The following is a 16,021-nucleotide window of genomic DNA, read 5'->3' on the forward strand; positions in this document are numbered from 1 at the left end:
ACTTACATCTTTACGTCAGTTGTCAAATTGGACAAAAGTCCCGTACAAGCGATGCAAGAACAACAATCAAACTGCGAAAATCAAAATAGCCGAACGGAATAAGCGAGAATGTCAGTCGTTTCAGAAAATACGAAAATGTCGGGTCTCTTCAAATTGGCCCAGAAATTTAACTGCTTCTATTTATCAGGTAAGAACAATAATATTCTGTTAAACAATCGTGGCAATTCGCGTTAAAGCAACTCACTCAATCTTTGCCGATGTAGCGGCATTAGCAGGAACTCTGCGAAGATATTGATTTCCTCTATCTAATAAATATCTATTCGCACTTAGGGCGTTTTAATCTAGTTGAGTACTGGATATTTCACAGGTTTTCAGTCTTCGGAGTGCAAACCGTTCGTCGTAGGGGGCTTTCAAGTGGGCCTAATTAGGCCCGACGTTGTCAAGCAGCTTATAAACTTTCCAGAGGTAAGTGTCACCCGAGGTGTCTCTCTGTGCGGCTTTGAGACGGTTCATCTAATTAGAATTATCAAAATGAGACCCCATTAAGTGAAAACAGTTTCAGTTTTAAATCGGACACACTAAAAGGTGCCTAATTAATATGACAACTCTGTTCAGCCTGTTACTGGATTTTATCAATTATCAAACATTCACTATTAAACGTTTATCGAATTATTAAATACATTTTTCAGATATTCCATTTCTCCCAGGGGTGCATTGAGCTAAATCCAGCATTTCGTGACTATGAAAAGAGAAGTGTTAAAATTGATGAAGTTCTGCGACATCTCAGAGATAAAAATGTGTTTGTTACGTTAAAAGGATGGAGAGATGAGGTATGTTTTAACATGACAAAGTAACATTCACATGTTCAGTTAATGTTGAGATTTCTGAGGCATCATGACTTGGTGCTCATGCACACGACATATGATACACAAATGAGCAGTGAAGTGCTTTAAAAAAATGTCTGTTAATCTGGAACACTCATGAGACAACGGTAAATTCATGGTGAAATATTCTTACAGTGTATGTTGGTTAATTAATGAAATCTATTTTAAACGCGAAAATTGATATCGAAATATAAAATTTCACTTAAAACTTGGCATTCAATAGGTATATTCTTGGCAAATAACAACATCAAAAATAATCTGTTATCTTGAGGCAATATTGAAGTTTCTAGTGATGAAAAAAAGTTCATATCAGTTTATTGAACTTTAAACTTTCATATGATTTTGGCTTAGGAGGGTCCCTCTTTAGCTAAAATAAATTTTGTCCCCTTATTATTGATTGCGGCTAATTTACGTTCCTTTTCACATAGTGAGTCAATATTTGCAAATAAATTTCTTTTTGAATTATTTAAATTGATAATAATGTAGCAGTGTAAATATCAGTTTACCGATTCCTGTCAGTATTATGAATAATACGACTTATTTAGTTTTTAAACAGTAATAAAGTCGCCAATGATCCTTTATCGGAATATAAAAATAATAATTACTAAGGACTATCTCTCTCTGTGCGTGTGTGTGTTTTTTTGGTTCATTTTCAGAAGCCTTTATTAATTTCTGATATTTTAATTACATACATATGCAATAAATTAATATTCCCCGTCATTCTTTTTATGTAGAGTTAGCAAGCTTTGAGTATGAATATGACTCATTTTAATTGCGTATATCATGCTGTTTATTTAAGACTTGACACATTAGGGACGAGGTTGTATACCCTGAACCTACACTGTATACCCACAAATCAGCTTGAAATTTAAAAATATTCCCCTAGTAATTATTGTTATTTTTATGTGCTACAAACCTTCAACAAGGTACAAGTTTTTCCTCACGATTTGCATATTCAGCCCTAAATTTCACCCATAGTAACGCCTCAAGAGGCCTGCATTGAACTTTTTTCCATTACTGTCTTCGTGCACAACGAGTGATCCATTAGTATGTGATAATATCTATTTTTTTCTGTACTGATTATTTTATTTCAGTATAATCATGAAACTTCGTAAGAATCGCCCGTTTTAGGGCAATGTGCATGAATGCAACCTGGAATGAAAAAGGCATGAGTGTATGTAGTGCAACAAGTCTTTTTTCCTGATCTAGATTCAATAAGTACATATTGGTCTAAAACTGTTTAGAAGGCAATAATATGTGTATTTTTTGCGATTGAGAATAGCAATTTGCCCTTTTCTTAGTTTGGAAAGATTTTTCCATTGGTTAAACTACATGCATACGTACAAGGAAAATTCCATTTCTAGAGTTGTTCCAAAAAGGCCGTGAACAGACCATCACGAAGTCCAATAAGATGTTAATATCAATTAATTAAAATATTGCAATAAGACTTAGGTTCCTTCCTTTTGTGTCATATTCCATACAGGGGGTGTCAGGGACGGGTTACACACTTTTGGAAGTGGAATCATGCTGTCTTTAAATTGCATACTCGATCTTTTAGGTAACTAATGAATAACGATAGTAAAACTAGAAAATTTCATGTGCATTCAGTAACAATTATCCTTACACTTGCGAAAAGTATCGTCTTGCTCTCAGCATCTGTGCCAAATTGCCTATGTAGATATCACAACAGATGTTTGTGTGTAACCCAGTAATTTCATAGTCGATGAACTAACAATAGATTATTTAAATTTATAGAAAAACTAAAAAATATCCTTAAAATCGCCTAAGGAACAAATCCATGATATAACTGTACTGTTATTTGATTCCATTTATTTTTACACAGTGAGACAAATAGGGGGAAATAGGTGGTAAAAACTTAATTGTTATTTTTTTTGGGTTGTTTTGTATAGGTTGGCTAAAATTATTGTATAACGTATTGTGGCGAAGAAGTGCACGAAGTGGAATAAATAAAAGACGTTTCTTTAGCTCTCAATTGAGCACAATTTTCTATCCGAACGATTTCAACTTCGAGAATGTACCACAGTGTATTTTTTCCCAGTGTTACGAGGTTAAAACGGAATTCGATACTCCCAGTTTGTTAAAAATGGACCGATCGGCCACCTGCCTGTTCGGCATTAGGAACTACGGCGTTACCATCAATGGTTTCGTGAGGGACTCGCAACGGGGCCAGTGTCTTTGGTTCCAAAAGAGATCTGCGACAAAGCAAACTTGGCCCGGTAATGTGTAATATTAGGCATTACTAGTATGTTTCGAATTCAGGTAATTCAGTTTGTCATTAAATTTTTGGCAAGAGCGAAAAAGCCAAGCTAGTTAGAGTGAAGTTATGCTGCCATCAATGCTGTCTAGGTAACTAGTTAGGAAATGCACGATTTTATGCAACCAGCATACAACAATACCGCAAAGCATGGCACGGGTTACATAAAATGGTATTTCCTACTGCGTTTCATGCACGACGTTATCCTGATTTTGCTCCGCGATAAAATGCCGTGCACTTGAACATACAGGGTGTCTACAGTCCGCCTGAAATATCTCGAATGGAATTTTTTCGCTCGGAAAACCCCAAGACAATTTTACTTTTAAAGGGGTCAATTTTTAGATCATAAATTCGTAGGTGTAGAGTCATCCCCCCTGAGCGGGGTGGCGACCCCTTCGAGCATCTTAAATGGCGGGGAAGGTCAGGTGGCACATCAAATCAAATACATTCCAATTCCCTTCACAAGCATGCTGAAAGTTGTTTGCTTCGCCTTTAAATATTATTAAAAAAAACGTTTTAAGATATCGGTGGAATAAATCGAAAAAAAGACCCAAAGTTAATAATAATAAATTCACAAATACTACGAAAAATGTTGCTTATCGTCGAAGTCTTGCGATAAGGCGATGAGTTCTGTTCCCATTTTACAGTGATCAGAATTGTATCGCAAAAATTGTCGATCGTTCCGACGGTTTTCAGTATCATGGTTTACACCACTGCAGAGAGAATTGAAATTGCCACCATCTATTTCGAAAACAATGAAATAGCCCGAGAAGCTGCAAGAATGGAATGGATTGGAATTTGACGGAAGTCATCTAGGTAAGAACCTGAACCATCCCTACGTGAAGAATTTAATGTCTAAATTCATGGAGACTAGATCTTTTGCCAACAAAGATCGTGAAAGGCGACGCACCGTTACCAACGAGGCTGCCCAGATTGCAATTTTGGGACATACTGAGCTGGATTATTCAAATTAAGAAAATTTTCTTTCAAGCACCTGAGAATTAGAAGCACCATCAGGTATTCCACGTAGTGATGTTCAGAGGACCTTGAAAAAGCATAATTTCCGTCCCCATAAAATGCATATCATTCGTGAGCTCAATGAAGATGATTCAGATCGTTGTATGCACATTTGTAAGGTGATGAGTGAAAGCATTTTGATCAACCCCATTTTTTATAGCAGATTTCTGAGTGATGTGAATCCTAGAATTATGAGAGAACGGCATTCACAGTATCCAGAAAAATTACAACGAACATACCTCAGAGAATAATGGATTTTTTCAACGAGATGGCGCTTCGCCACACCATGCAGCTCCTGTACGTAACTGTTTGGATCAACACGTTCCCGAACGCTGGATTGGCAGAAGAGGTTTCATCGAATGGCCCCCAGGATCGCCTGATTTAAAGTCATTCGACTTCAGCATACATGTGAAGAGAATTGGAATACCTTTGATTTGATGTGCCATTTGGCCCCCCGTGCCATTTAAGGTTCTTGAAGGGGTTGTCACCCCGTTTACGGGGACGACCCTACACCTACTAATACATGATCTAAAAATGTCCCCCGTAAAAGTAAAATTGGCGCGCCTCGGGGTTTCCCCAGTAAAAAAATCCATTCAAGGTATTTCGGGTGGACTCTTTTAAATGGACCACCCTGTAACCAATATGCCCCCTGCGTATTACGTGGATTTTCTAGAACCTCGATTTTCTCTGTAACAGGCAAGTGGGACTCCATGGTCAGCGGAGGATTGTCCGTCGGACACGGCATCCTTGAAACGGCTTACAAAGAAGCAATGGAAGAAGCTTCCGTTCCTCCAGAACATCTGAAAAGAGTGACCAGCGCTGGATGTGTTTCGTAAGCAGTTTCACCTCGTCAATTATCCATAATTTTGGATCAACACCTTTCAGCTTCTATTTCGAGTCCGAAAGGGGCTTATTCCCCAACACGGAGTTTGTGTTCGATCTAGAGCTGCCCATAGATTTCAGGCCAGAGTGCGCAGACGGAGAAGTGGAAAGCTTCGAGGTACTGCCAGTTACGCAGTGCTTGAAGAAGATATTAGCCCCTGATTTCAAAACGACAAGTGCCCCAGTAGTTTTAGATTTCTTAGTTAGACACGGTGTAATAACCCCTGAAAATGGTAAGTACATGCATGGATTTGACTATTTAATTTCGCAATCGCGATAGGGGTGATGGGGCGAATCTCTCAAGTGCACATGGGGGGGGGGTACAAAAACAACCCCAATTCGCAAACGTTTTCAGAATTGATTGAATGCTTAACGCACGTTTTGTAAATTTTTCAGCCCTGTAGAAATAGTTATTGTGCGAATTTTTGTTAAACATAATCTACCGGGTGATCCAAGAAGGTGGCTCGCCTTTGTAACTTTTTCGCTTTTAAACTTGCGGAAAGTTGAAATTTGGAAGAAAGCTATGTGAGAATAGACTTTTGACTGACATTAATGGCGTTTGTCTGTCACTTCCGGTTTAACCGGAAATGACGTCAACTTTCGATTTTTAAACGTAATTCCCTATGAATTTGTGCCTTTTTGGAATCTAGAGGTCATTTCTAGTCTAAAAACATGTAAATATTTTTTTTTTGGGAAAAAATCGATATGCTCTTATTATGAGGGGAATGTCGTCAAAGGTTCCCACTTAGACACCGTCCAGGCCGCCATTTTAAGAAATAAGCGAATAAAACGCAAACGGGAAATGCTAACGAAGAAGAAAACTTTATTATCAGGGAAGGCAAAGAAATCGATGTTTTACTTGTGGTATCTAAACCGTATTTATTATTTTCTCAAGCTTCGAAATCGGTTACATCTAACCGTCTGGAGATGCTGCTGTTAGCCAGCTGCTGAGGATTCAAGCGAATGTGCCGAAAACTAGCACTTTTCTAGTTTTGAGGGAACTAACTTAAGTTAATATGACACGGGCTACTAATAGTAGGAAATAAATTTGAGAAAAATTATCAAAATTACGGGAAAAAAAGCCTGAGGTGCGGCCGACTCGACACCACGCCACTGCTTGAAGGTTAAAACATTGATTTCTTTGTCTTCACTGGTAATAAAATGTTCTTCTCCGTTAGCACTTAACGTTTTCACTTTATTCACCGTTTTTTTTTTAAACAGTGGCGGCCTGCCTGGTTTCTAATGGAAACCTATGGCGACATTTCCCTAAAACTAACTTCACATCAATTTTTTCACTTTTAGCATAATTTTACATTTTTTTTTTTGTAATTTTTAATGCGCCTGCGTTCTCACGGCTGGACACAATTTCTACAAGTAGAAATATTTTATTCTTCCCTCCTGTCCCTTCGCCATGGACAGCGCTTTTTTTTTCAAAATTTGAATGTTTTCCATGAATTAACAGTTCACTCCTGGATGAACACACGTTGCGTTTTGGATAAAAAAAATTCTGGAAAAATGATCTTTTTGAAAATCGCAACGAGTCGCCGTGCTGCCGTTGGAAAAGCGGAAGACAAATGGCAAAAGCGGTTTTTCGGTGTTTAAATTGCTTATAAAAGAAAAGGTACTCGATAAACTGACAAATGAGCATTTTCCCGGGTAATTCTGACCTAAAATTACGCCTGGTACCCATGCTTCAGTGGCGTAGCTCCACATGCGAAAACCACAAAATAATATATATATTTTTTTTAATTCGCATACAATATCAGTCAACAATAAAGCAACAAATAAAAATTATAGTTCCCTACAAAATCGGCAGTTTCTTAAAGACGATGTACATATATTTCGATTTTGCACGTGTAAACAAACTAAATAATGCACAAAACCCCATATCATTCCGCTTTATCTGCCCGATAATTTTTCACATTCCTTTCAAGCCAGTCGAAAAGTAAAGCAACAAAATGGAAATTTCAACACGACAGTGACCCTGAGCACACTGCTGAGATAGCAAAACAATTTTTTGTGGACCGTGGCAGTCGCTTAACGAAATGGCCTGCCCGGATCCCAGACCTAAACCCCATAGAGCACCTCTGGGAAATGGTTGAGGGTAAAGCGAGAGAAAAAACCCACGATAATTTCAAAATTGTGACCATTTGGCGCCGTTGCTCGTGTTTGGAATTTCACTCCAGAAGCAACCTTTATGAGTTCACTGGAATGTGCGAGTCGTAGGTGCGCTCTGAAGTGATGAAAAATAGAGGTGCGCAGACAAAATTGAGATATAATCAAAATCTGAATTCATTTAGTTATATGTTGATATCAAACTTTATTGACTATTATCATTTGTTAAATTCTTTAACTTAGTAATAAAATTTGGAGAACCGCTCAACAACTCTAAAGATATTACGTATAACTTTCTTTGCTGCTTTACTTTTGACTGATCCTGTATTTTAAAACTAAAAATGACCTCTAGATTCCAAAAAAGTAGAAATTCATGCGGCATTTCCTTTAAAAATCGAAGGTTCGGGGCACTTCCGGTCGGACCGGAAGCGCTGGATGGACGCCATTAACGCCGATCGATCGGCCCCATTGTCTCGTATACAGTCGCTCAAAAAAGTACCCGTAGAGCTGGAAAAACATTCTGCAAACCGCAGTTTTTCACTGTTTTTTTTTTCGAATTCTGTATAATGAAAATTCAAACCTGAACTTGGTTGACGTGTTCGAGTAACTTTTGAAAATTTAATTTTTAGAGTGCTTTTCGAGGTCTTAAAAAAGTGTTCACGAAAAATGATGAAATTTTGATGTTTTTGACGATTTTCAACTCCCTAATTTGTGGTTTGATTTCGATCAAATTTCCATAATGTGCGTAGAAAAGTCCCCTCTACAAGATTACTGGGAGAAATTTCCACTGCACGAGAAGCTTCCGGAGCGGAGATTTTTTAAAACCTTAAAAAGCATCGTAAAAATAAAATTTCCAGAAGTTGCTCGAACACGCGAACCGAGTTCAGGTTCGAATTTTGACTGTACAAAATTTGAGCGAAACCGGTGGGAAATTGCGGTTTGCAGGTCTTTTCCCGGGCGCGCGAATGCTTTCCCGGGCGCCTGCAGCTGCCCTCCAAGCTCCCACTTTCGAAGCTCGAAAACGAAAAGTTTACGAGGGCGGGCCTCCTCCTCGCACCACCCGGTGTAACAGTTCCAACTCGTCAACGTCGAACTTTGCGATGAAAACCTTTCAGAGCCTGATTACTTAAAAATCATCGAACTTCTCCACATTCCCCTTCAAACCATATACGGCAACCGCTTCAAGATAAAGGAAAACGGATTGGCCGAAAATAGTATTTAAATAGCGTATGAAACGATCTGATTAGCTCGCTTCCTGCAATCGTCAGTTTCAAATATACAGGGGCTCCAATAACCAGTGGTCGTCTCGAGGGGGCCACGTTCGACGCGAAGATTTGAAACTGACCTGACATCAGGTTATTTTACTTACTGATGATTGAGAACTTTATTTTAGAGCTCTTTGAGGTAAATGTTACGTTGTTGGTGAAACTGTGTAGTTTAATATTTTTGTATTGAATTTTCCTAGGCGCGTTAAAACTTTACAATATGTTTCCTATTATATTTTATACCTAGTTTTTCTAGAATATTAGGTCTTGTTAAATATGCGCTTCAACGACCAGCGTGGCTAGCGATAAAGTCCGGTTGTGACGGTTTCGTTGGTGCGGTTTTACTTTCCGATCTACTTAAAACGTAAAAATCAAATGTTGCTAATAATAAAAAAAAAAGAATCAAAATAAGGATAATCTTAGCATTAAATAATTTTTTCGCTGTAGCCCCACGCCGATGTTGCCAAATGAGATGCGACCCTTGCGAGAACTCCGATATACAGGGCGTCTCTAAAAGGTCTCCGCAGCGCCCTGCCTCCGGCCGCCGAGATCGAATTCAAACGATTTAACCGCACTCGCCTCGGCCCGAAAGGCGATAATGGCCGAGCTGCGGAGCGGCCAGGTCCAAATGATAAAATCGATTTTTAACCATAGTTAATTACTAAACGGAAAGGGGAGAACTCGTGAAATTATCTATTGGGGAGGGTAACCCTGTGCCTGCCAAGAAAATTTATGTAAATCGTAGAGGGCGCCACTCACGCACCGGGTACTCGCTCGAGCTGTTTTGTTTGCGACGGTAAACCCCCTTGGGGGGGAGGGCAAAAACGCATTTGCGCAGTATCTCCGCTTAGTCCTTGATCAAGTCGCGAAAAGCGCTTGCAAATTAAATACAAAAAAATGCGATTTTCTGATTGGGTAATTTCGATTTTGTTTTCTTTCGTAATGTTAAAAAGAACGCTAACAAATTGCTTGGGCGGCCGTTCGTAATTCCCGCCGAACGCACGCGTGCGAAGATCAATGCGGCAAACAAAATGCCGCGCCGCGGGGCCGAGACGTCCCCCACGAAAAGAAATCGGACGGATTTAGGTCCGGCGAGCGCGGGGGCCAATTCGCGGAAGCGTCGCTGATCCATTTGTTTGGACACCGCTAGCACTCAATGCGAAACGAGGCATGATCCACGTTCTCGTTCTTCCTCTTCGTGGCGAAGAAATGTCTTCCGGCAAACCTGACAGTGCATGTTGCAGGTGTCGCAAATGAACTTCTCCTGTTGATCGCCGAGGAAGGATGACTGGACCAGTAATGAAATCATCAGGTATCGGAGCCCGGAAGTTAATTCTGGATTCCTCTTGAGAATGCGCGGTTCCGATGGCGTGTGGGTTTTCGGCCGGCGGGGCAGGTGGTGGTTCCCCCCTCGTGAAACCAGCTTCGTCGTAAAACGAAACGCCCCTTCCAGAATTAACGTCAGTTTCCCTTTGATCCACGACAAACTGGCACAAATGCGGGCGAGATTCCGGGTCCTGTGGTAGAATTGGTGCTTCGTGGTATGACTATAGCAATTTTCCTCCGAGCGACCCTCTTCAGAAAGTGCTGGTTCTCTCCCGGTTTGCCTGGTACTTAGTTCAGGGTCTTCTCCCGCACGTTCCAAGGTTTGTTCTTCGACTTCAGAGGCCCCTATAGAACGCTTTCGTCCATAATCCGCGGTTTCAAACGCAAAGTCGCCTGTCTGCAGCACCAGAGGTTGGATGACTTGGTGCTCTACCGTGGGGGAACCTTTCAGAGTAAATTCGAACGCATTCTCGGCCATTTCCTTGACCAATACCATATCCGGGTATTCCGCATTGGTATGGTGCACCGCCGTAATGCAAGTATAAATCAAAAATTACTTTTACCACTGAGCTGAAAATGTCCTGTCCCTCTCGGGGAGGTCAGTTTGAACCAAAAAATAGGTGGTACCTGAGACGGGAAAAGGCACGATCGAGCCAAAAATGCCGCAAAAATACGGTTTTTTTTTGTCCAAAAGTGGTTTACCGTCACAAACAAAACAGCTCGAAGAGCCTAAACAAGTACCTAATGCGCATGTGGCGCCCTCTGCGATTTGCATAAATTTTGTTTGCAGGTATGAGTTCTTCATCCCGAAAAACGTAGAAAATTTCGTGAGTTTTCCTCCGGCCGTTTAATATTTGTGGCTACAACTTGAATTTTACACTCCAACTTGCCGAGGTTTCAACGAGCCACCCTGTAGCTCGGTTATTATCAGCTTTTGGACCGAGGCAAACACGGTTAAATCGTTTTATTTATATATCAGCTGCCTGTGGTAGAGCGTTGTAAAGACCTTTTAGAGACGCCCTGTACAAGGGGATGCATAAGTTTTTAAACAGACTTTCACGAACGAAACATGTCGGCATTCCAAGGAAAAATTTTCCTATGAACATGCATTAGTTCCGTTACTGTGTTTTACCCTTAGGTCAATAATTCCCTCATTTTACAATTTTGGCGTCCTCAGCCTGAGCCGCCATTGAACGGCAAAATACAGGGTGTCTCAAAAAAAGTGCGAAGCTATAACTCGGCTGTTCACGAACAGGGTTTGATAAACTGAAAACCAAATGAAATGATACTTTTTCGGACTATTAAGTGACGTTAAACTTGATTTTCTTTTGAAAGCGAACAGCGAACTTGCAGATACGCTTCAAGCATACTTCTAAAGCAATTGGGACTCCGGTGAAGCAGTACGTCTTTATTCTGCCCGTTTTTCTAACAAAGAAGTACCTAACTCACAAAGAGATTACTTAACTCATGGAGAAGTACCTAACTCACAGAGCAGTACTTAATCGCACTTGCAACGTAAACGCTCATAGAAAGCTGGACGTGGTTCTAATGGTTAAGGGCGGTTCTGCCTCGTCCCTTCGCGCTACGTATCATATGGGCATCTTTGGACAAGATAACTCCCTAGGATGCGAGGGAATGAAACTAAGATGGCCAGAGGATCACGCAGATGACCCCCTGAAGATGCAGTTGGGTACAAAACCCATAATGTCCAAATTTAGGGTACAGATGGTAACTCATATTGTTCAAATTTTAAATTTCTTTCAGTTGAAAATTGTTTTAACGTTCACTTATCGCAACATCATTAAATTCAAGAAAATATTTTCCATAAAAAAAGTTTCGAGAAATATTTTCCATTAAAAAAAATGTTTCGAGAAATATTTTCCATTAAAAAATGTTTCGAGAAATATTTTCCATTAAAAAAATGTTTCGAGAAATATTTTCCATTAAAAAAATGTTTCGAGAAATATTTTCCATTGAAAAATTTCGAAAAATATTTTCCATTGAAAAAATGTTTCGAGAAATATTTTCCATTAAAAAAATGTTTCGAGAAATATTTTCCATTGAAAAATTTCGAAAAATATTTTCCATTGAAAAATGTCGAAAAATATTTTTCATTAAAAAAATGTTTCGAGAAATATTTTTTGATCAAAAACTGTTCCAAGAAAATGTGAAGTTCTATTTAAAATTCTGATGCTGAAACTTGAAGCAGAAGTCGAATTTAAAAATATCAACTTTGACTTTACTTGACAGCTCGAAAAATTGTCATTTTATTTGATTTTTAGTTCATTTTAATCCGTTCATAAATAACCAAGTTATGCCTTATCCCACTTTTCCAATACACCCTGTATATTGAGCCGTGAAAGACTTCAATGTTTATACTACGTCGAACCTGAAGTGCTTTCAGGTTCTCCGGAACGTACGTAATGGAGAAGCATTTTAACGTAACGTTCTGAGACAATCTGTAACAGACTTTGGGAACAAGTTCGTTTCAAAACTGTTTTGATATCTTAATGGTACATGAATGGAAATTCATGGAATTAAGTTAAATAATTCATAAAAATTCATTGTCTTCGATGGGTCGCAGTTTAGTTCGAACTTAACACGTAAAGCTTCGGACAGAGGTTTCTTTGACGTAGCTTTTCTTTGCTGTGCGCTTCAACCCTGCTCATATAGGCCCCAGCTGAGTGAAGCCCAAAAATTCTTGATGGGTCTTGCCTTGGCTGAGCTTTTTGGGGTACATCATGACGTGGTTGTGGCGTGATGGCAGGACATTGCCTGCCAGTGTTAGTCGACTTTGAAAGAAATTAGCTTTCGGGCCAGGCCTCGCTCTTTGCCTCATCGCCAGAGTCAGAATAGTGCAAAGTTCCACGTGCAAGACCCATCGAGAATGTTCTCGCTTTGCTGAGTCGCAGGTTACAATGCACACGACCAGTGTTCAATCTTGAGTGTTCACCTTTCTTAGGCGCCATCTTTTGAGCCAGTTATCAGTACAACAATGACAAGTGAAGTTTTGTCATGCGCCATATACGGTACCTTTTTCGCTGCTGCGCGCATGGAGTTTTAGTGAGTGGAAGCGGAAGGCAATTAAGCGATTAATAGGTGCGAGGGAGACAGTCTACCGCTTCCCCTTCCGTTGTCAACGATCCGATAGTGCCGTCAATTGTCAGTTCTACGTGGTTTCGGAGGACGCATTTGCGGCATCAAGGGAAAGTGGAGCAATTTCCGAAATTGTTAAAAAAATTTGTTTTGGTGGAAATAAAATCTATTTTCGTGAACGTCATTCCTGAGGTTGTTTACAGTTTACTTCAGGGTTAGGGAAATTTAATAATTTTTCTAAGGAATAAAGTTAAAATAAAAAACAAACTTTATTGCTACAAAATTGCAGCAACTTTTTAATTATCTCGGTAAAAAAAAACATTACACAATCGTTTAGTAAATTGGTCCCTTATGCGCAAGCGCTTGCTCACATCTACCAGGCACGGAAGAAATTGAGTTGGTAATTATTTGGGGATCCACGGAGTCCCGTGCGTTTTCAATCTTGTTAAACGGCACGCCCTGATTTGCGATGTTTTCTTCTCGACAATCTCCCAAATTTTCTCTATGGAGTTTAAGTCCGGAGGCTGCGCCGGCCATTTGGACACTTCAAGTTTTTTCCCCCCACGAACTAGTTTTTGATCATCTTAGTTGTCTGCTTTGCCGCGTTATCAAGCAGAGGAATGAACTTATGACGCATTCTTCGTTCAGCAAGACATGATCCAGTATGTTTTGATGCACAAAACTATCCACTTTGCCCCGCAATCCTATGCATTGGGGGGCAAAGCAATAGGGAACAAATCCATACCATATTATTCCCTCCTCCGTGGTTTATGCTAGCATCAACGTACCTTAGGTTGGGCCTTTGATCTTGCGGACGTGCCCATTAAGCCCCATCGCTCCCATGAATTCGAAACTCGGATTCGTCTGAGTATAACACCCCTCTTTCTTGTTGGTGAGTCCAATTTGGATGACGGTAGTTTAGACCTCTATTTTTTTGAGAGAAGGTTGGTTTTTTTGGCCATGTCTTCGCTTTGATCCACCCTCCACTAATCGACTTTGTATTGTCTTTGGAGAAACGTTCGTTTCTCCAACAGATAACAATATCGGGCACTAATTACTCGTCTTGTGAGATCATGAATTATTGCCCCGCCCCCTTCCACGCCTCAAATTAATATGGAAAATGTGGCAGTTTTAGAAATAAATTTCTCTCATTTTGCCGCGAACATTTTCGGGGCAAAAGTGTCTGTTCTTGACTTGGCCCCCTTGGAAAAACTCGAACGTTCTTAGCGCACGAATAAACTGTAAACTTCGAACGTGGCATTGACGATAACAAATTTTATTTTCGACGAAGTTGAGTGCACCCTTCGGGACCAAATTTCATAAATTGCTTTGCAATAAATATCGATAAAACTTACACCGACGCCAATGGCGTAGAATCAAACACGTTGGGGGGGTCAAACCGAACCTCAACTTCTTATTAATATTAGATTTTTTTTTAAAATATTATGTGAGGCTTTTTAAGCTAAATAGGTTTAAAAGTTACAACGCCCTGCGTAGCGAGCACGGGACTCCAAAATGAAAAATGGGATGATGGAAGTCCCGTTATTCCCCCTCGGAGAATCTGCGGCTGACGGGTTGGCCTACTTTTTTGGAACGCCCTGTATGGTCTAAAAATTTTAATGCAGCCCTGCTCTACGAACACTGCGGTAGAAATTGGAGTTGAGAACGCATCGACTGAGAAGGGACACGACTCGTCCTCGGACTGGGGCGTGCTGCTTGCGAGTCGAGGACGCGGCCCATCGTGGACAATGGAGGGGAAAACGGTGGATTCTCTCAGTCGCAGTTGCCAATCGCCTATTTGCCTTTCTCTCGCACTCACTAAAGCTCCATGTACATAGCAGCAGCGTACACGGCAATTCTTGCTGACGCGTTAACTGCCAGCTGCGCTGCTGGCAGTTAACGCGTTCGTGTCAACTGCCGCCAACCCGCCAGAAAACTGGGTCGCAGGGCGCTTGAAGAGCCCTCCTGGGCGAGGACGCTATCCAGAGGGGTTCCTAAACTACTCTGAGATGGTTCCTTGACCAGTTGAAACAAACCTTATGGCTTCTAAACTAAAATAATATGTGTGTTCATATGGCATCTATTTTTTTCATTTTAATTGTCATAGTTTCGCATATAGCTTATGAACCGCCCTGTATTATAAGCAATTTAGGTATTTCGCAACGGTGGAGATAGGGAAAATATGGCCTAACAGTAATACAAAAACTTTGCGTTTTATTTAACTAAAATTTCAGCGATTTGACTGAAATAATATTCCGTACATTGGTATTGCTTATAATAATTAACGGGGAAAATGATTACCTATATATAGATTAGATTTTTCCAGTTTGTAGCTTTTTGTACTACTTTGTGATATTATTTATTAATCAAAAATGTTTTGTGTTAAGTAAATGTTAATAAACTTAATATATTATGATGAAAATTTTGGTTTTGCTCACTGTTCCAAAAGCGAAACTACAATTAAAAACAACGCTCCGCATACATATTAACAAAATATTCCTGCCGGTTTGAAGCTCGACAGTTTCTAACCGCGGATTTTCGATAAACCCCCCAACCCTGAACTTTTTAACACATCCATTACGCCTCTTCTATAGTGGCGAATTCGGGCCGCCGCATCGTTTCATTGCGACACTTGGGAACGCCGGCCGGCCGAGTTGTCGCACCGGTGCGGATCCCCGAATTCGCCGTAAGTAAAAAAACATGCACACATACCCTTTAATGGCCTAGAAACGTTTGCTAATTTTTCCGAGAATTGCTGCAGTGAAACTTGGACCGGTTCTCGACTTTTCCTTCAACAAAATTTTCACCGGGCAAGCGCAAAATTACAGCCGAACCCCGTCAACACTGAACAATTTTCACTGCAGGTCTATCGGCCCAGTCTCCAACGTTTAATCGAAATGGTTTTAAGTGTCGGAGGGGCCACTGCTACATACCGGGACACCTTAGCGCCCTAGCTGAGACATGCCACGGCACTATCGTGTTTCCCCACAGTTTCCCTGTAGACGCTTTCGTTGTTTGACCTGGGACACATCGCGGCGTTCGATGACGAAATTGGGGCTTTGTAGTATGACGTCATGAACCTGTGGAGAACAAACCGGTGTTGTCGAGTATAAACGCAATAACGGCGAGGTACCATGAATTTCGCCCTGCAGTTTAACATT

General features: G+C 40.4%; 2 protein-coding genes across 8 annotated transcripts in view; one reads left to right on the forward strand and one right to left on the reverse strand.

The window, feature by feature from the left end:
• LOC136349514 (uncharacterized) overlaps positions 1 to 16,021 on the forward strand; it is a 27,737-nt gene continuing 11,716 nt past the window's right edge. For 2 of the 3 annotated variants that reach the window (XR_010733816.1, XM_066301122.1), the window contains exons 1-6: positions 1 to 187; positions 368 to 465; positions 690 to 830; positions 2,944 to 3,121; positions 4,873 to 5,008; positions 5,062 to 5,291. Coding sequence is in view for 2 of the 3 variants with exons in the window: in XM_066301122.1 (XP_066157219.1) it covers positions 109 to 187; positions 368 to 465; positions 690 to 830; positions 2,944 to 3,121; positions 4,873 to 5,008; positions 5,062 to 5,291 (862 nt within the window). In the remaining variant the exon portion in view is untranslated. Of the gene's footprint in view, positions 188 to 367; positions 466 to 689; positions 831 to 2,943; positions 3,122 to 4,872; positions 5,009 to 5,061; positions 5,292 to 8,288; positions 15,283 to 16,021 lie in introns of those variants that run through there. The other variant, XM_066301121.1, reaches the window with a different exon arrangement.
• Positions 15,055 to 16,021, reverse strand: part of LOC136349513 (ileal sodium/bile acid cotransporter-like) — a 13,288-nt gene continuing 12,321 nt past the window's right edge. For all 5 annotated transcript variants that reach the window (XM_066301119.1, XM_066301118.1, XM_066301116.1 and 2 more), the window contains exon 9: positions 15,055 to 15,940. In XM_066301119.1, coding sequence (XP_066157216.1) covers positions 15,811 to 15,940 — 130 coding nt within the window. In that variant the 3' untranslated portion in view covers positions 15,055 to 15,810. The remainder of the gene's footprint in view (positions 15,941 to 16,021) is intronic.

This window comes from Euwallacea fornicatus, chromosome 38, assembly GCF_040115645.1.
Source record: "Euwallacea fornicatus isolate EFF26 chromosome 38, ASM4011564v1, whole genome shotgun sequence".
Taxonomy (NCBI): Eukaryota; Metazoa; Arthropoda; class Insecta; order Coleoptera; family Curculionidae; genus Euwallacea; species Euwallacea fornicatus.